Raw genomic sequence first — 22,359 nt, forward strand, 5'->3', positions numbered from 1 at the left:
CAAGATTTAAAAACAAAAATTAAACCTGAGAATAATATTACACATTCAATAGAAGTTTAAAATAATGAAAAAATAAATGTAAAAATATAACTACATAATAAAATATTTTAAAGGATTAATATAACAAGAAAAACATAATGTTTCACAATACTGTTGTAAAAGTTTGATTACCATTCACCATCTTTGAAAAAGTTCAAAAGGTTTGTTCTATCGGAACAATACCCTACATTAATATATCCGATATGTGGGAATAGCTGTTGCCGAGTTCCTGGAGTCTATTTAATACGGCATTACAAGTTTAGTAAACAAAGTCTGTGAATTGTTGCTACAAAACGGTGGCACCTGTCTAATCATTCTTCCAGCCATCCTGAAGCTGATGAGAGATAACAGCTCTGGGCAATCCCATATAGAAATTACAATTTTGAATAAATTTTATAGGTCTATAATTTTCTTCCATTTTTAAGTTATAACGAACTTAATGTTTTTAATAAAAAATCTTAATTTAAAAATTCACGACTAATTCCAAGTTAAAGTTTCATTTAAGTTTTTTTTTTTTAATTCTTTCCAGAGAACTTTGGTAACAGTTGTAGACTCAAGAGACCATATACGTCAAATTTTACTGTTTGTGTACTTTTTGATGTTTTCACCATAACAGAACTTTACCTATTTGTTTTTCAAAAGTTGATCATTTTTTTCAAAATTAGTTTACAGTCAAAATTGATGGTTTTTTCAAAATAATTTGCAAAAACATTTAAAAAAAGCGTTACGATTCAAATTATAACTTGCAACTTAATTGTTGTTTTTTTTTCGATTTACTCGAAAGCTTAAAAAATAGAGTCATCAACATTTGGAATTTTTAGACTCAATTTTAGAAATGGTGGCCACTTTTCAAATAATTTTATGGGAATACAAGATTCACGAAACCTGTTTTTATGGTATTGTTTTCTATTTCTGGAAATCTCTTCTTGGAAGTTCGATCCAATTTGTATAATACAAAATCAACCTTTGTTATTTTGTTACATTAAATAAACATAATATTATAAGTAACAACGGTTTGAAAAATGACTCTAAAAACTAGATTATGTACCTAAGCTATTTCTTGAAATAAAAACGCCATGATTTTTTAATATTTTTTTTATCTTTCCATTTTCAAATATTTGATAAATTAAATTTTTAAAAACTCTCTTCTTTCCTTCCCGGTTTCATCAATAGAATGACGGCAGACTTCAAAATAATTATACCATCAAAACTCTTAACTGCTCATTGGTTCGACCTCCTCTAGAATATGCTTCTCCAATTTGATCTCCAATCTATAAGCTTCATATTGACCATATTCAGTGTCCATTACCGTTTTATAAGAAAAGTGGCATGGTTGCTCGGATTTCAAAAGGGTAGTTATTCCTATGTTGAAATAGAGCAAAATCTTAGTCGGTTTTCATTGGAGACACGTAGAATGTACATCGACTTCATATGCATTTTGTAAAAACAGTTAGTGCTATAAGTAATGTCTCATCTCTGTTGTAATATATTTTTTTAATGTTAATAACCGTGTAACTAGAAATTAAAATCTGCTATTTAATAAATCTTCTAAGAGCAGCTTTTATTTTTATGCCCCAATGTCCAGAATTGTAGATGTCGCAAAACTTAGAGTTCTTTGGGATAGACCTTCCCGCACTTTCGTAGATCTTTTCGCCAGTCACCCAGTGTGACATGGCTTAGCTTGAAATCTTGTGCAATCATGATCATCATTAACTTAAATTTTATGATAAATTAAGTGAGGTCAAAAGAACCCAACAAAATAAAAACACTCGTTCAGCAACACAAATTAACTGTATTGTCCCATTTGTATCAACCGCTTTTGGTAAAAAGGAATACAATGTAATTGCTCCAAAAATATTTAATGATTTATCGCCAAATATAAAAGACTCAAAATGTAAAACAAATTTTAAAATAAAAATAACTGCACATATAAATATCCAATTGCCCATAAACATTCCGAATTCCAGTCAATGATACAAAGGTTAATTAACGTTCCACTAGATGATACTAATGTAAAAAAAGAACTTAATACAATAAAACAGATTGCTAATAATAATGGTTATAATGAGAACTTAATTGATCAAATATTAAATCAAAAACAAAAACGCAAACTTATAAATAAATATTTATCTTAGAGTATATACTCTAAGATATTTATATTCTACTCCCACAGTAAATAAAGCAAACCCACCTAAACAATGGAGGCGGATTCTTTTTATAAATGACATATTTTAAAAACAATTATCAAATTCCCTACAATCAAACATTAAACCGGCTTTCTACACAACTAATAATATAGGAACATTGTTAAAAAATCACAAAGACAAAGTCCATAAATATAATAAATCTGGAATATACCAATTAAATTGTAAAGATTGCGATTCAATCTACATTGGAAAAACTAAAACAAACTTTAATATCAAAGTAAAATAACACTTAAGATGCTTAAATAATAATAATTTTTCTGATAGAAAATAATCATAACTTCAATAAAGACACTGTATTAAAAGTACTTCATGTTGGAAATAAAATATTTAAATTAGACAACTTAGAAATCTGAGAAATTAAAAACGCGATTCATAATAAGAAAAAAAGAATAAGTAACCAAATAAACAATATTTCTTTCAGTCCTCTCCTGTCTAGCTTCGAAAATATTGATTTCAAATTAGCACCATTGTAAGAAAAAAAGACTTGATTTATTGGGTCCACATGTAGTATTTTGTGAACATGATAAAAATAAAATAGGAATTTATTAATTAGTTACGGAAACCTTGACGAAGAAGCTTGTTTGCTTTGAAACCGGTCTGTGGAAAAAAAAGTGGTTAAAAACAAAGTTATTTTATTTATTTTATTATAATGAATAACCACAAAGTTTGTGCTTCAAATATAAACTTTATATTGTAAATATAATGTAGCTATTTTAATACATAAAATAATTAATGGATGAATAAAATAAAACAATAATAAAATTTAACCAACAATGTCATACATATGAAACAAGGGATAAAAAAGATAAGATTACTCATGAGGAGAAAACGAAATCTCAAAACTCACGGTACAAAGAAATGAAGCTGTACAATGAGTTACCTGAAGAAATAAAGGAGATAGAAAATATCGAAATATTTAAAATTAATTTGAAAAAATATATTATTGCGAAATTATGATGAAAAATTGTAATGTAATTAAAAGTGTTTGGTAGTTCTTAAGATGTTATGAACCAACTTAATAAAGAATAAACAAATAGCTCAGTAGCTCAATCACAAATAACTATCGACGTGCTTGAAAACATGCTAAGCATTTGAGCGATCACAATGAACAATAATGGAAATGCTTAAGTTATCGCAGTCATAAGTCAACGCGTGGGTAATCTCTAAGTAAACGCTCGTGTCGGTTTGTTTTTTAGATTGTTTGTAAATAAATACAGTTCATTGGTGAAAAATCGGCGTTTACTATAAAAAATAATACAATCTTCTGCATTTGCAAAATAGTAAGGAGTATCTAATACAAAAAAAGTGAAAATTAAATTACAATTACTATGGCGACTGCTTTTCTTGGCATTTGGCTTGCCAACCGCCGCGCCGGCTAAATGCAATAAACAGCATGATAAATGAGAGAATGCGCACAGGCTCCGTCAAAAATTTGAAAAAATTAAAAAACACAGGTATACTTATCAAAATAATGAAAATTATCTGATTTTAATGTTGTGACAGCGATACATAAACAAATATAAGACCGTAGTTAATTACGATTTTTTTGTAAAAGCTGTGTAAGTGCACATTTTAGGGGAAGATATCAAATGAAGTAGAGAGTAAAACTGTGTAACTAGGCAGATACTCGTGAAACATTACAATGAATCCCATTGAATAAGCCTGTATCAGCGACTTACAGTATTGATGACAGGTTACGTAGCAAAGTATAAATGTGTATGTGTGATAAAACAAAAACTAGTGATCTCAGAAAGAACATTTATTTTTTATCTTATTAAATAACTCAATTAAAAGCGCGTAAAAGCCAAATTTCACAGCTTTACTACGTAAGAACAGCGAAATATCACGAGTTATTTTTTTAAAAATCTTTAAAACGCTCTCCTGTCAAATTGACTTTTTTCAGTTACACAGTTGTATTTAAGATGTGTCGTTATGTTGTTTTTTTTGTATAAAAAGTAAAAAAAAGTTAAACAAAGAAAAATATTTTATCTCGAACATAATACATAATCTTACAATCAGTCTAAAAAATAACTTGGAAACAATTTACATGAAAAATGAATTCATTTGCCAAAGTTATCCAACAAGATTATGGTGTACAAGTTATTTCAAATGTACTCATTCCGAAGTTGGAGGAGAAAGACTAAGAAAATAAGTGTATCATTATGAGAGTATCAATCTCTTTGTCAGAAATGTGAGATAAAGAAATACTTCGAGGGAAGAAAGAAAATATGAAAAAGTAAAGGAGAACAGGAGAAATTCTTTGTTGAAAGTTATTGAAAGTTTTGTAAGTTACAATGATAGACGTTACAGAAATATTTGCCAGGAAATCAAATTGATATCAAAACATGAACGGTAAAACCCGTTCTTACGCGTTTCCACACGACAAATTTCCAGAAAAGTCATATTTATAATGGCAGCTTCAAATGCCACCTATTGTAACGTATTTAATTCATCAGGTAGAGGTACAGTGCGTTAATTAGTCAGTTATTTGTCCCGCATATTGTAATTTTTCCGCACTTGTCAAAGAAATCAAAATAGGCAAAACATAATGAAATTATGATTTTGATAATAAAAGTACACATTAAATTAGCGTATGCAAGACAACTGATGTTTTATGCAATAAAACAAACTGGACTTCTAATTTTTATATCAACTTAAAACGCATTTTTACAATGAAAGTACACTTCTGTGTTTTTTTCACATATTAAAAAATAGCTTGCTGCGATAATTTCTGCAATTTAAATTTCTTAACGGAAAAAAAGGATTCCTGTGTTTATAATCTAACTCTAACGTATACTTTATGTATTTTTTGTGAATATTTTGAAGCAAAATCCATATTAGAAGCGGGAGTTGAATTAAAAAAAAAATACAAATCATGTTTAAAGTTTTTTTTTTTTTTTTCAGTATTCAAAAACGTATATTTTTTTATTCATTATAGGCAGGCAGCTTTTGCTGATGCGGCTATATCTCGTGTACTGCCTTTTGTCTGCGTTTTTCTTTCTTCAAAAAGCATCCAAACGGTGTGTTTCCAAAAGTGGATTTGAGGACGATAGAGCTTCCAGTTGTGACCTTTGTGTGTACCTTTACTTTAATACAGCCATTTATGGATAAAAGATGAAATATTATCATGTGTCTAGTATACGAGATTTAGATATTATACTTAACACTAAACTTTATTTGACAATTCATAGATAACATGTTATCAAAAAATCCTTAAAACTCCTTGGATTTATTAAAAGAAGCACATCTGACTTAAAAAAAAATTAATACCCTTAAAACTCTCTTCTGTTCCCCAGTTCATCCGCACCTAGAGTATTCCTATGTTATATGGTCTCTATATTATGATGTACACATCAAAAATATTGAATCAGTTCAACATTGATTTTAAAAAAGATAGGCTGGAGGTTGGGCTTATCCAGAGACCAATATACGCACAATGAGTTAGAAACTATAAAGTTCATATTTGAAGCACTAACTTTGTGGTTATTCATTAAAATAAAATAAATAAAACAACTTTGTTTTCAATCACTAATTTTTATTTTTCACCGACCGGTTTCAAAGCAAACAACATTCTTTGTCAAGGTTTACGTAACTAATGAATTGATTCCTTTTTATTTTATTTCTATCATGTTCACTAAATACTACACGTGGACCCAATAAATCAAGTTTTTTTTTTTTCTTTTCCCTTACACGGGTGGTAGTTTGATATCATTATTGCTTGTTTGCTTTGAAATCGGTCGGTGAAAAATAAAAATTAGTGGTTGAAAACAAAGTTGTTTTATTTATTTTATTTTATTATAGTTAGAAACTAGCTTAAATATACCTTCTCTTCAAGACCGTAGAAATAAATTCGACCTTCTAGTCCTATTTAAAATTTTCAACTCTCTTTAATGCGCCTGAACCACTGAGCTCAATAAAATTAAATACTCCAACTAGAAACCTTAAACAAAACTTACTCTTTCATACCGATAACCATAGATTTAACTATGGTGTTCATTCCCCTATGTCAAGAATTCTTAGGTTTGCCAACAAACACACCAGTCTTGATTTCTTTGGTCTTCTTTCAAACAATCACTGAATCAAATTCAATTATAAACACCTCTCCCCCGCTTCCACTCCCACCAAATTTTTTATATACCATTGTGTCTTTCTACTTTTTTAATAATAATTTTCTACGCACAAATATGTTCTAAAAAATGCCCATTGGGTGTAAATATAAATAAATAAATAAGAAACCATACATGTTGACTTTGTCAGAATTGTGTTTTTCGCAGGATTTTTGGTGAATTCGTAAGTAAAATGTCGTGTTCTAGCGGGTGGTAGTAATTATTTAAAGGGCAGTAACAAAACTTATGTTCTTGGCATGCTACAGGTAGGTTGCGTGAATAGGGAAACAAAATATTACCTTACTGTATTAACAACAAGGCTTTGTTATCCTTCCGAGATCCTACATCAACTTTGAGATGTACCTGTATATAATGTTGTTTGTGTTTATGTATTAATACATTCATACATACAGCGTTCACTCTATTATACTCATGAAGGAACTTTTCATTATTATTTCGTTTCTATGAATATTACTGCTAATCGAAGCATAAACTTATTTATCATCGTGTTTATTAAATTACATATTCTACCATGTAGCTGTGATACTATTATTTACTTTATTTATTTATTTATTTATTTATTATCATATTATATTACATTCACAAAATTATAATTTATACAAAGTTGCTTTGACCCCGTTCTAAGACAGTCAAAAAAATATAAAAAACAGTAATCAATATATAGAAACAGATATAAATATAGAGGACAAAGAGAAAAATAAAGTAAAAAATGGAGTTAAAACATAGTAAAAATGTAGTAAAAAAAACGAAGCAAAAACATAGTAAAAACAAAGTAATAAATGTAGTGAAAACATCGTAAAAAACATTAAAAATATATAAATCTGAGTAAAAAAAAAATTGAAACTCAGTAAAATGCGAAATAAAAACAGAGTACATAGTAAAAAACATATTTAAAGTCATAGTAAAAAAATGCATGTATGTGTATAGCAAAAAGCATATTAAAAAAAACATAGCAAAATACCGAGTAGAAAGAGAAAATACTTATATATATTATGCATACTACTTTATTGTATTATTTTGTATTTTTTTTACTATTAATTAATTACCGATTTGAATTTTAAAATTACTCTAAATTATTAATAACATATTGCCGTGTATTATAAAATAACTTTTCGGCATTCCATTTCTTGACAAGTATAAATTTCTATTATTTATATATTTTTATTATTATTTTGTATATTGTTTTGATTATTTTGTATATTTTTTAAAATGTTTATATTTGTTTTTAATTTATATATAGAAGTCAGGACATAAAAAAAATATAATTGTACCATGATAAAATTGTGTATTTTGTGCATTAAATAAAATAAATAAAATAAAACATGTACTCGCCATTCATAATCCATACTGATATTATGAATGCGACGATTGTTTGTTTGTTTGTTTGTTTGCATGTCCTTCACGTCTCGACGGAGCGACTGATCGACTTGATTTTTTATACGACTACTCAGTCGAAAAACGGAGAAGAAAAATGAGTTAACCACTTACTCATATTAGCTAGGCAGAATTTTGAATTTTTATATTAACTAATCTTGGTACATTTGTAGAGAATTGCTTCTTTTATTAAAATTTTGTATTTCACTAACGAGTTGTTTATTTCATAAAATCCAGATCTTTAAGTCATATTTGTTCCATTTTACAGTAAGGTATTTTATAGATAACGTTTTTGATTTCATTTATAAAGGTGAATCCATACAATATAATCTTATTTTCTTGGAGAGATCTCATGTTCTTGCCGATTGAGCGAAACTGGTGAAATGGTAAGTGTTTGTAAGTTACTTTTTTTTTATGTTTGGTAAGGTACTTTGTTTGGTTATCTGCATTATTCTTTTTAATCTTAAAAATTTGCTTATTGATTTTTGATAATCTATCTCTATAATGTAGCCCACCTGGGACCAAATAATTTATTTTTTCAACCTACATTGAACTATACCGTTTACAGTATACAGTACCATGGCAGTGCTTGAATTTTTGAATTGTTTACATACTCGTATTAGAAAGCCTAACATTTTAAATGATTTTGATGCACGTACAACAATAATTGATTTTGACTTGTCCATCTTTGAGAATTTAATGAAGTTTAGCGAGCCATGTATTTCTAGGTCTACTTCGTTTACTGCTTCCATCAAGATTCGCATCGTAAACTCTTTTAGCTGTTCTATCGCTGACCATTCACATGTCCGAACCAACGCAGCCTTTCTTGATTTTGTCGATAATGCTTGTCTCAGCTTTACATAATGTACAGATCCCGCCATTTGTGCGTGGATATAGGTAGATAGTATAAAGCCCACACGAGTATTTCACATACGAGATGTGTTCAGAAAATAACGGGAGTTTTTTAATTTCGCGGGTTTGGAGAGTCCGATTGTAAATAATTATTTTTATTATGTTGGTATACATGCCCTTAAAATATTTTAAAATTTGCAGCGGTATTCATTTTTTACTTTGTCTATGACAGCTCTTTAGCGGTATTATTACAAAAACCATAAACCTAACACAGCACGAATTACGTACACAACACAATATATAATACAATTTCTGACCGGACAACAAAATGTGACAAGAAACGCAACCTTTAAGACGTGTTTTTATGAGCTCGGCGATTATCGTTTGTCAAAAAAAAATCGATCAAAGAATTAGTATCAAATTTTGTGTAAAAAATGAAATAAAGTAAAACAAAGTATGTAAAATGTTAACAAAAGCCTATGGTGAGTCTGTTATGTGTAAAACAAGAGTTTACGAGTGGTATAAGCGTTTCCAAGATGGCCGTGAAGACCTCGAAGATGACGAACGGCCCGGACGCCCCAGCACATCAACAACCGATGAAAACGTGGAAAAAGTGAATAAAATGGTTATGAACGACTACCAAAAAAAATCAGAAAAGTTGCTGATAATGTTGGCATATTGATTGGCTCACGCCATTAAAATCTTCGATTTTAATGGCATAGTGCATCATGAATTCTTGCCATAAGGTTAAACTGTCAACAAGGAGTACTACCTACAAGTTCAACGCCGATTGCGTGAAGCAATCCGAAAAAAAACACCCGGATTTGTGACAAAACAATTCATGGCTTTTGTACCACAATAATTCACCTGCTCGCACTTCATTGCTAGATCGTGAATTTTTGGCCAAAAACAATACTGTAACGATGCTCCGGCCTCAATATTTACCAGACATGACTCCGTGTAACTTAATACTATTTAAAAAAATAAAGAGAACTTTAAAGGGCCGTCGGTTTACAAACATAGATGACATTAAAAGCGTATCGCTGAACGAGCTACAGGCTATCCTAAAGATCGAGCTTAAGAAGTGTTTCGAGGATTGGAAGAAGCGCTGGCACAAGTGCATAGTATCTAACGGGGACTGATTTGAAGGGGACAACATTAATGTAGACAAACAATTTTTTTTTTCAAAAAACGAAAGTTCCCGTTATTTTCTGAACACACCTTGTACTTCATCTTTCATTTATCTTGCCACACTTTTCACCCGATTGTGTCCGTGTTTAACGTCTTCAGATTAAATGTTTTATTTTAATTAAATTGTATTTTATCTTATATTTTCACGCCTAAAGCTCTTATTACTTGAGACAACAAAAGGTTCGAGATCTTGTGTAGTTTTTTGTACCGTAATATGAGGTGAATACAAATAAAATTTACATTTAAATGTACATATATTTTTGTTTTTGAACAAATTTCATCACTTTAAATCCTAGGACCAAATTGGACTTAACCTTGTCTAATTCTGAGCAAAAACATATTTTTATTAATATTTTTTATTCAAACACTGGAAAAAATATGTATATATTTTTTTCAGTTTTAATTCATATTTTATTTTATGTGGACAATATGCTACATTGGTATTTAAAAGGTTAAAAAATACAAGAGTGTAAGGATAACAAGAAACAGCGATTTTTATGAACATCTTTTTACATAATAATGAAAGTTGCGAAAACAATTATAACTTTAAATCTTAAAAAAAAAAATATATATAATTTTAACTTTAGCTCAATTACACTTATGACGGAATACGTGCAACTGACTTTTTGTTTTCAATTTTATCGAAAATTTTTACCCTGGTGGTGACTTTTTAAAATAAATTATAATGGCTAATATGATTACAATATATTATAATAAACTATTGGCCGAAAAATAAACATGTTTTAAATCACTTTTATACACGGTTTTCAGGTCCAGACCGCGAATCTTCAGAGGAACATTCCTCGTGGAAAGCTTCAAGTCATTTAAAAAAAATAACGTCTGAAAATGTAGGAAATAATTTATCGAACAAGCAGTCCCTCCAAACCCCTACTCCTCTCCTACCGAGCCGCTTCCCCTGTCCGCGTCTGGTGCGTATCGCTTCGTTGGTCAAATACGTTTTTATCCCATTTTTTTGTCGGGGAGGGGAAGGGGTTTGCGGAAGGGATACTAGTCTGAGAAATTAAGATTCACTCCATTTTAAGATCATAAAAAAGTATTTTTTAAATGACTTTTTGGAAAAAAAATATTAGGATTTTTTTAAAGCTTACCATGAGGAACGTTTTTCTGAAGTTACGCGGTCTGGTATGTAGCAAATCGTCTACAATGGGCATTGTAGAGTTAAGTCTGCATGTCGCTCTCGCGTAAGTTTTTACGGTTTTTTTCTTTTTTAAAGTTATATCCTAAAATATGGCTTGTTGCTATTCACCTCTTGAAAAGGGTCAACAGAAACGTCATATGGTCTACTTAACATTATATTTTGAAGCTTTGTAATAAAATAAAATTATTCATGTAACCCAAAAGCAAACACAAAATCTCGTAGAGCAGAAAATTTCTTTCGGATGACATGTAACCTTTATCATTTTGTTTCATGTACTCACTTTTAAATTTGTAAAAATACAGGCAAAACTTATTCAATATATGAACTGCGCATTATAAATACACATTTGTATTTTGCGCGTGATAAAGGTTCAAGAGTGTCACATGATTTAACATCGTCTGGTGGGTTTTCGCAATAATTGAATGTCACACACATCTGGGAGCCTTTATAATAATATTCCTAGCCATGAAATATGTAAACATTATTTTACGCACTACATCTATTCGGAAAAACGAATTTCGCCGGAGTTTTACGATGACAGCGCAGCGCAGTGGAAGGAATTTCGAATTAACTTTTGAAATATAGTCTAATGGCCATGATGCTGGTATTTCTAGCGATGTTTTCGTGATCAACTGCGAGTGCGTCAATTATAATTATAAAATTTGCACATCTCCCTTCACACTTTCCATCTTTAAAAGAACAACATGACAAAATGTCTTGACCTATTAGCTCCACAGGTTCAATGTAATATTTAGTAATCACTGTTAAAATACAATATAATGTATTATTTATGTTTAAAGCATAAACTTTGTGATCAAATATTTAATTTATTTATTTATTTATTGATGGACGTTGTCCATTTAAACAACTAATAGGGTTTAAATATAACAATAAAATAACAGTCAAAAACATTTTTAAAAAAGAAAAAAAGCATTGAAAAACATAAGGGACATCAAGACAAGATCCGGACTATTTATTTAGTGCTCGTTTAAATCGCTCTAAACTTAAACCAAAAAAGTTCAGATCTTGTCTCGAGTTACGAATACGACAAAGACGGTTGTTTCTCAACCTACAAGTCGGAATATGGACTTGTTCCAGTAACGATGGAACATCGATTTTACCATTTTGTTTGCCGAACATATATATGGAATCAATATTAGTTCTACGTTTGACGTACGTTGAACATAGACTCTATATCAGCATAAGAATAATTACCTCTCTCTAGTCCAAGCATCCACGCTACTTTTCGAAGCAAGCGATGTTGGACTGATTCAATGTGATTTATACTAACCAATCAGTGTAACACGGAATGAAGGGCAGGGTTCCTGGTTTGATATTTTGTCTCAAAATAACGCCTAAAATATTTTGTTATTTGTAATTTTAATTTGCTAAAAAAAATTAATTTGAATTGAATTACTGCAATTCTATTTTTTTAATTTTTATTTTATACTTTTAGATTGTTTGTATTCTTTTTTCATACAGAATAATGTTCCCTCACTGGGGTGTTCCGTGCAGAGGAAAACATTTTACAAAATGTGAAACATGCTTTTAGCTATTTAAAAATGTTAACATAATAATAACAATATTTTGAGTTTGTCCAAATTTTTGTAGACAATGACTGGATTCAACTCCCTGGGGAGCTGTTTATATTAACATATAACAACAGAGATAAAGAACATTTAAGAGAAGGTAATATAGAAGTATAGGCATCTACAGGGCTTATGACCTGTCAATGGCTGGTTTAAGTAGCCACTTTACACACTGTGTAACATTCACTATTCTGCCTATATTTGAACATCTATATTCCTTCAATTCTTTCATCTGTTGATGTTTGTGAAGTTTAATAGCTGAAACCTTTATTTATGCGGGAGAGATTCATCTAATTGAATTATTTCACCTACATACTAGGCAACGCCTGAAAACATTATTTTTTCAATTTCTATACTTCTTCATGGACCAGGTAATTTATCAACAATATTTTGAGTTTGTCCAAATTTTTGTAGACAAGGACTGGATTCAACTCCCTGGGAAGCTGTTTATATTAACATATTACAACAGAGATGAAGAACATTTAAGAGAAGGTAATATAGGAGTCTAGGCATCTACAGGGCTTATGACCTGAATGTAGTAGTGGCCACTTAAACCAGCCATTTAGCTTCTCTTAAATGTTCTTCATCTCTGTTGTAATATGTTAATAATAACAACAAAAAAACGTAATTAATCCAATTAACCTCTAATATCACTAACATAATAAACAATATAAAGTAAAATAATCATAAAAAACACAACCAATTTATATAGACCAATAGAACAAATTTCATAAACAGTACCCACATTTGACCTATTTGGCTTGAACCACTCATCGATCCGTGTGCAACCCCCCTCCACTATCCATTTCTTAATAGCAATTTTATATTGTGAGAACTTACTAATTGTCCTTATGGATAATGGAAGTAGATTGTACACTTTAACCGAGTAATAGGCCAATCCTCTTTGACCGAAGGTTGTATTAATTTTGTATTTTTTTATCTAGTAACTCTTATATTTGTAACGGAAGGTAGAGAATAACATTTACGTGCGTATAGTAACAAAGCTTTTGCAAAAAGTTGTTTTATATATTTTACATTAAGATTTTCAAATATTCCGAGGGAGCTAGTTCTGATTGGGACTCTTAAGATGATTTTTATTAAAGCTTTTTGTGCAATTATTATTTGCTTGATCAGTGTGTCATTTGCACATCCCCATCCAATTATCCCATATTCCAAAACAGATTGAGTTATTGCGTTATATATTTATAAGTTCTTTTAGGCTAATTATATTTCTTATAGTTTTAAAAAAGTAAAGTTGCTTTTTCAATTTATTTTTAATATGTTCGATTTGATTAGTCCATCTTAAATTCCCATCTATATAAATTCCTAAATATTTAAATATATCACTATGAATTTTCCAGCTAGTCAGATGAATTATACTGAAATTTTTAATGCATTTTTTTTTTAACTGGCGCTGGTTACATTAAACTCATTCTAAATACTTTTATACCTCCGAGAACAACTGTACTGAAAATACCGTAACATCGCTACATCAACATTGAATAATTCACTTTTCTTGTCTGTCTTTAAACACCCAGTTACACAAAAAGTAAAGATTTAAGAGCCAAAAGGATTCATATAAAAATATACGAATACTTTTGCACACCCTTTACGGTAAAAGCCGTTTTACTCAACACAACAAATTTTACCGCTCAGAACCAAAAGTAGTTTTGAACGAATCTGCCCGGGGAAGTAATGTATGATTAAATTTGTTGCTGCATACCGTAAAATGAATAATTGGTGTAAAAAGTATTGTAATATGCTGGAAATAACGTAAAAAATACCCTTACATTTTATTAAAATATCGTCGTCATTTCCCCATCCACATCCAGTGGTGCAAAGAGCACTTTATTGTAATTCTAATTACGGTGAACATTAAGGTGGACCGATTTTTTTTTTCCGAATTTTAAAATAAAAACGGTCTAAAAAGTTGCCTTTCTGATTACTCGGAATGCAAGAAAAAAAAACGACACTACTTTTAGCCCTCAACCAGAGCTTGAAATTTTCGAAAAAGTCGATTTTTTGTGCTAAAACGGTCATTTCGTATTTCAGTAAGAAAATCGGTCCAATTAAACTTTATTATGTGCGTCAAACCTTATATTTAATAATATTTAACGCAATAAGGTCTCACTTTGTTTTGTAAAAAATGGGCAGCATTGTTTAAATGATTCATTGTTTTCGCTATAGCCAGGCTTTCAACGGAATCCGTTCCGCAGAGTGTAACTTTTTGCGTTTCAGTAGTTTTAAAACGTGTTCAAATTTTTACCTACAAAAAAATAATTTTATCAATATGAATAATTAACAAAATGAATAATTAACAACAGTGTGTAAAGTGGCCACTTAAACCAGCCAATGACAGGTCAAAATCCCTGTAAATGCATAGAATTCCATATTCCCTTCTCAAAAACGTTTTCCCTCTCTGTTGAAATTAATTTAAATTTAAAAATTAACTACATGTTCAGGCAGTGATAAATTTCAAACCTCGGTTGAGGGCCAAAAGAAGTATGGAATATATTTTTAAATAATGTTTTTTTACCATTTGTTTTTCATCTACTATTTTTCTGCATCTCAAACCCAAGTCAGCTTTTTTATAACTAAAACAAGCTTTCATATAACAAATATTATTTGAAGATTCTTTATTTGAAAACTAGTATTTCGAACATTATTTCCTAAGGACTGTTTTTCTTTGATAGGATACCGTTGACATATTATTATCTATCACAGTGGCCGTTTTTAGCATTATTCGTTTAAAAAAGAATCAGCGAGTGCTCAGTGTTGACAGTTACTGCTGAATGTCATGTCTGTGGTATTTGTTAATTTTGCACAAGTATTGTATTAAAATAATGTAGAGTGTGTGCGGACCAACTACTGCTTTACAAAATTATGACAGGAATGGTTGACTGTACAGAGCTGCTTGGTTTAATAACAATAAATGTGCCAGCCAGGATTTGAAGACGGTACCACCTGTTTCATGTACCAATAAGTAAAACATCGTATGTTAAAAATGCTTTTTTTCGTAGGACTTTTTCAATGTACAATACAAAATTTAAAAATATAGATTACACAATTATCACTCTGTCAGATTTAAAATTTACACTAAAAATGTATTATGTAACTTAGTAGACATTATAATAATAAATATGTACACCTCCCCTCCCCTCCTTATCCTCTCTTCAAGCATTTTTGTCCTTATCCCGCCCAATTTACAGTAACTTAATGTTCTTAAAATTAATATTGAAAAAATCTTTGATTATTGAGTACATGAAAATAACATTTTTATATGTATTTATTTGATATTTAATATATTTTCTTTACTAACTTTGTATACTATGTGAAAATCTGTTATTAGTTCTGAGTTTATACACTATATCTGTTTGTTTACTAAAAATATGTATGTAGAACAGTTGATTTCCCTAATAAAATAAAATAAAATAAATCTACGTATATCGCGTGAATAATAATAATTGTTGTTTTAGTTCATTTTTACAGAACCACAAAAAAAATAATCATTCATAATTACATAACTTACATAATATTGTGTATTTATATGTTTTTTACAATCTTATTTTATTAATTTATCGAAGTATTTAATTTTATTTTTGCACCACAACAGACCAGGAGGCCTAATTACAGTAGTGAATTACATCACAAAACACCCAGGCTTGAGAAAAATCACATTTTAATTTTTGTGTTCTGACTGGGAATCGAACCCGGAACCTTCCGTGCGTGAGTCAAGCATCTTGACCACTACACCACGGAGGCCGCCATGTAGATACAAATTATTGATGATTTTTTGTAGATTACCTAATAAATAAATCACGGTTCGCACTGGTATATGTATATATATATTTTTTTTATTTTTTTTATTTTATTTATTTACAATTTTAAAAAACCCGTTAGGGTTACATTACAAATGTTATATTGTCTAGTTATTTTATGTCTCGTCTAGTCTAGTTAGTTCAGTCATCATGTCCTTTTTCAGATTGATTTTAAATTTGTCTCCAGTAAAAGTTTTCAAGTAGTAAGGTAAGTCGTTGTAGTGTTTAAGTCCATTATGTAGTATTTTTGACTGTCCTGTGTTTGTCTTTGCTTTTTCAATATGATAGTGTTGTTGTTGTCTGGTGTTATATCTGTGTATGTCAGCATATAACATGTCAGTATATAATATGTTACGTATGTGAATTGAATCGCACGCTTAATTTACTTTGTTTTATTTTATTATTATTGTACATTTTAAAAACTTGTTTTTTTTATTGATAATGTTTACATAGGTACTTTTAACTCGTGTAGTGCAAAAGGCATACCTGCCACCTGTATGTTTTGTTTGTAACCTATTGATTTTTTTTAGAAATGAAAAAGTCCTCTGGGCGTTTAATTTATTTAAAAAAGTAGAATTTAAAAAAAAAGTATAATTGCGTAATATTTCAATGCACTTACCATTGACTTTGAGGAAGATTAACTTGCTGACTCCAGATCCAATGTTGTTGCGAGCTTCACACAAGTAGTGACTTTCGCTATCCTTGCTGATCCTTGTAAACACCAAAGATCCGTTAGGGTATAAGGACACATTGGGTTCAAAAAGGAACTCCTTGTACTCCCCGGGAGTGTCACCTGGACAAAACAGAAAAACTATGTAAATGGAGGTTCATCACGGCTGGGACTTATGAATACTTTGGGTTGATTTAGGTTAAGATTTATATAACCCCTTATAACTAAAAGCTCAAGAGTTGTAAAGGTCTTTGATCGAGGTGTTTTGACCATTTTTACTGATTAGTCATTTTTAAGTGGCGCGGCGCGGCGTGATGAAATGACGTGGTTTTTGTCATATTTGTGACATTCTGGAAAGCAATAAACATTTGTTTTTATCCATCAAATAACATTAAAAAAAAAAAAAAAAATTGTTGACATGTTAAGTGTACCATACAAACTTATTTTTAAAGTCTAGAATTACATTTTGATCGCTGTATATTTGATAGTCGACTGGTACCTGCTAGTTTGTTATAGTTATTTAAACGACATTTCACCCGAAATAATGTCGTTAGACTATGTGAGTAATAATCGAATAGGTTAGCACGGACAAGGGTTTTAAAAGCAAGCACATTAAATATATGGCCAAGTCAAGTAAATTCCTTTTTCTTAATGAAAAATGTTGCCAAAAGTTGCTACACCTTGTCAGAAAGTACTGATCATAACTGTAAAAAAGTGTACGCTAAAAGATCAACTTACCAACTGCTTTCCTCCACGTGATAGTTGGTTCAGGATGACCGGATGCTCCACAGTGAAGAGATAAATCTTGTCCTGCAGCAGCGCTTGCATCTGTTGGCTCCACAGTCCATTTTGGAGCCACTTCAAACAAACAAGTTACAATAGAAACACTAGAGAGTCATTCTTTATTGAGTTATCATTACATTTATAATGATATTATTTTCACGAGATTGAATTAATATGATGAATTATTTTGTGCTATATTATAGACTCATAAAAAAAACAAATTATAAATGATAAGACTGTTTAAGTGGAACGAACAGAAAATACATAAAAGAGATTAGATAATTAAGTAAGACGAAGAAAGCTAAAAACTAGAAACCATATCTGTGACCCAGAAAAGTAGCCAGAAAGACAGATGATGAATGTATGCCTAAGAGACGGAATAAGAAATGAAAAAATCAGGAGGCGAACCAGTACGAGGCGAATCGTACGGCAAAATTTAAATGGTTGTGGATAAGATACTTGGCGAGACAAAATGATGACAAGTGGACACCCAGAAAAATAAAATTAAGACCATGAGCCTTTGCATTTTTTAAAAGAGGTGATGGTAGGCTACAAAAAAGATGGGCCAACAACATAGCCTCAATAGCCGGTAGAACATGGATGAAAAAATCAGAAGATGGAAAAGAGTGGAAACGTTTGGAAGAGGCCTTTATCCAGCTGTGGAGAAAACAAGTCCTATGAAGAATACAATCTGATTTAATATCAGCAATGGCTAGTATTATTTTTAACTCTTCCGTTATAAACCACTAATTTTTTAACTTGATTTTTGTTTATTTAACTGTTGGTGTTTTTACCGTTGACTGTGAGTGGCACTGTGAACTTCTCGGTCCCGGCTACGTTGCTGGCCACGCACGTGTAGTTCCCGCTGTGGACGGATGTGATCTGGTCGATCACCAGTCGCGTGGAGAACTCGTCCAGGCGGCTGGCGGTGGCCTGCTGCGCGCCCCCCGTGTGCAAGGGGGCGCCGTCCTTCTCCCAGCGGAAGGCGACGGGCAGATCCCCTTCGAGGATCTGGCAGGAAATGGCCGCGCGCATGCCCTCGCGTAGGAGGTTGGTCATCGCCTGGATCGGCATTATCTTCGGCGGGACTGAAAAACATAAATTGCAATTCAAAGAAGAAGCAAACATTTTATTTGAAAATAGGCATTGTAACATAAATATTACTTGCGTATCACCACCTAGACAATACGCAGCACCATGCATACACCGTTTATCGTTTTTTAATTGTTAAATTAGTAACTTTTATTTAAAATGGAAAAAAATACATAAACAAAATAAAAAATAGAACATTTCAGGCTGAAACTTGCTGAAAAAAAGTCGGGCACTTATGTTTGGCAAGTGTACAAAATAATATAAAAAAGAGAAACAAAAATGCATAGCAAAAATAGTTTGTAAATGAATTAATAAAATTGAAAAAAGTATAACACTTGTTGTTTGTCGCAAATATTTTAAAATAAATAAAACTATTTTTTTTTTTTTTACATTTTTTTTTTGCACCACAACAGGCCAGGAGGCCTAATTACAGTGGCGAATTACATCACAGAGCACCCAGGCTTGAGAAAAATCACATTTTTAATTTTCGTGTTCTCACCGGGAATCGAACCCGGAACCTTCCGTGCGTGAGTCAAGCGTCTTGACCGCTACACCACGGGGGCCGCCTGCTATGCGATGTCTCGCAGCAGTCCTTTGTAATGGTCTCTTCTCTTAGATAAAATAAAATTTTGAGTATTGCTCCTGAAGAAAGCTTTTCTTTTGGGGGACTTAATATTTCATATAGGTATTTGAACAGTCTTAAGGAATCAAAAGACAATAAAATGTTTAATGAAGCAAAAATCGTTCTAGTTTTAGGTAAAAAATAATTCAAATTACATGAAAACTTTGGAACGATAATTCTGCTGAGATCCCAAGCTAAAGCCGTATGACCAGAAATGTGTCAATGGCTTTTGTATGAAAGTTTACTGATTAAATTTTTAGAAAAGGAACTTACGTAGAACTACTCACAAATAAGTTTCACTGTAGTTTAATTAAAAGATAAAAAAATACTAATGAATGGAACCAGGAACTCAATAACGACTTAATAAGAACTTAACGATAGAAGAAAAATTAAAGGCCTTTTAAATTTATTGAAGATTGTAAATTCAATGTGGGATTGCCCTGAATTATTATCTCTCATCAACTTCAGGGTGCCTGGAAGAATGACTAGACAGGTGCCACCGTTTTGTAGCAACAATTCACGGACAGTGTATACTTGTAATGCCGTATTAAACAGACTTCATGAACTCGGCAATGGTTATTCCCACATATCTGATATATTTAGTGTAGGGCATTGTTCCTATAGAACAAACATTTTGAACTTTTTCAAAGATGGTGAATGGTAATTATATTTATTTATTCATGCATTTCATAATATATACAGTTTTTTGTTCACTTTGCCCGGCTGTATGAAATGGTACTTATGATTTTCTTGTTGTATTACTTTAGAATATTTTATTATTTGATTTTGTTTTTTACATTTATTATTGTAATGTTTAAACTTTCTACTGAATATGCTGTATAATTTTTAGGTTTATTTTTTAAATATAAATCTTGTTTAATTTTTTTTATAAATCTTGGGTATAAGGAAATTTATGTTTTTAAAAAAAATAAATAAATATTGAGCCAAATATGTTAGTACAATAAATTTTTGTAAAAGACAGATTTGCCATTTATGTCAATACATTAAAAAGGAAATAAAATAATAAATAAATGTCTAAATGAGAAAAGTTAGTATTAGAAAGACCAGAAATTAGATTAGAAATTAGAACTTACCGATTACTTGAACTTCAATATCTCTCCTTGCGGAGAGTTTCTGTCTGCTGGTTGCTTGACATGTGTAAGTTCCTGCATCTTCTGCCCTCTGAGCCTGTTCCACCACCAGGGTTCCGTTAGGGTACACCCTTTGTCTTCTCGTCAACGGGAGAACTTGACCATCTGAGGAGAAAACGAAAAACAAATTAGTACCTAATTTCCAAAGACCAAAGACGGAGGGTTTTTTCTGAGGAAGGAATATGCAAACAAAGACGTATCCTTAGCTGATCCAAGCAATTATTTTACGCATCGTGTTAATTAACGATTCAAAGGATAAAGCAATAAAATATTATCAAATTACAACAGGAACGGAGAAAACCTTAAATAAGGGAATATGGAAGTCTAGGCATTTACAGGGCTTTTGACCTGTCGTTGGGTGGTTTAAATGACCATTTTACACACTGTGTAACATTCACCATTTTGCCTATGTTTGAACATTCATATTTCTTCAATTCTTATATTCGTTGATTTTAGTGAAGTTCAAGAGCTGAAACCTTCATTGTTGTGAAGAGATTCATCCGACTGAATTATTTCACACACTAGGCAACGCCTGAAAACAAATTTTCAATTTTTAAACTTCTTCTTGGACCAGTTGGTTTCATTACAATATTTGAGTTTGTCCAAATGTTCGTAGACAAAAGACTGGATTTCAACCCCTCGGGAGTCTTTAAGATTAACAAATTACAACAGGGATGGAGAATACCTTAAATAAAGGAATATGGAAGTCAGCCAATGACAGGTCATAAGCCCTGTAAATTCCTAGACTTCCATATTCCCTTATTTAAGGTATTTTCCATCCCTGTTGTAATTTGTCAATCTTAATGACTCCCGAGGGGGTGTCCTAGAGTTGATGCTGCTCGCAAAAGACAAGTCGGACCATAGCAATTCCATCAAAAACGAACCAAGTAAGTAGCATCTATTCCCAATATATCTTATTTGTTGGGGTTGTGACCGATTTACAATGCATACCGCATATCGAGGATATACACTTATTTCAATAAAGTTTATCCCAAACCACTAAATAATATTATTATTTATATCACTACAGAGATGGGTAGAATTTTTTTTTCAAGATTATGGATATTCGAGCGTTTACAGGGCTTATGACCTGTCATAGGTTGGGTTTAAGTGGCCACTTTTATGTAGAATTCTACAACATTCCCCATTCCGCTTATTAGCGAATATCCATATCGGTGACATTTTTGGTTTTAGTATATATGTCATGAAACAGGGAAAGCTTTCGCTAGCGCGTTTGGAGCGCCATCTATGTATTTGATATATTTGAAATTGACTAAATAATATTGTAGAAGTCCTAGGGCTTCGCTCTCCGCAATTTTTCGCCCCGCATCCGCGTGGGAATTCGTTTTCCCACCACATTTTTTTTATTCATACAAATTAACATCAACATTTAAACAGCAGTCGGAATCCTAAACTTGTTTTATAAAAAGTTTAAACTTGATTTAGCTAGTTTGAAAAATGTCAATAAAGCTAATCTGGTTTCCTAGACTGTGCAATCTTGGAATAGGTGAATTCATAGGATAATTTGTAGCAACAATTGCCATATGAAATGGCATATTATGTCTAGTAGTCCTAACAGATATTCGGAATTAAATCATATTCAGCAAATAAGGAGAGTTCAACATGCCATTTATTATCATAAAGAGAAACATTAGATCACTGAATTTCTGTCTTCTGAATAGAAT

At 31.1% G+C, this 22,359-nt stretch overlaps 1 protein-coding gene across 1 annotated transcript in view; it reads right to left on the bottom strand.

Annotated features, from left to right (window-relative positions):
• Positions 1-22,359, bottom strand: part of Dscam4 (Down syndrome cell adhesion molecule 4) — a 226,023-nt gene that overhangs the window by 44,708 nt on the left and 158,956 nt on the right. Inside the window, exons 11-14 of the mRNA XM_088224468.1 lie at positions 20,618-20,779; positions 18,604-18,897; positions 17,765-17,884; positions 16,976-17,149 (exon numbers count right to left, since the gene is read on the bottom strand). Coding sequence (XP_088080594.1) covers positions 16,976-17,149; positions 17,765-17,884; positions 18,604-18,897; positions 20,618-20,779 — 750 coding nt within the window. The remainder of the gene's footprint in view (positions 1-16,975; positions 17,150-17,764; positions 17,885-18,603; positions 18,898-20,617; positions 20,780-22,359) is intronic.

The sequence above is a fragment of the Micrasema longulum genome, unplaced genomic scaffold (genome assembly GCF_059751315.1).
Source record: "Micrasema longulum isolate JH-2025_06_02 unplaced genomic scaffold, ASM5975131v1 h1tg000284l, whole genome shotgun sequence".
NCBI classification, from domain to species: Eukaryota; Metazoa; Arthropoda; class Insecta; order Trichoptera; family Brachycentridae; genus Micrasema; species Micrasema longulum.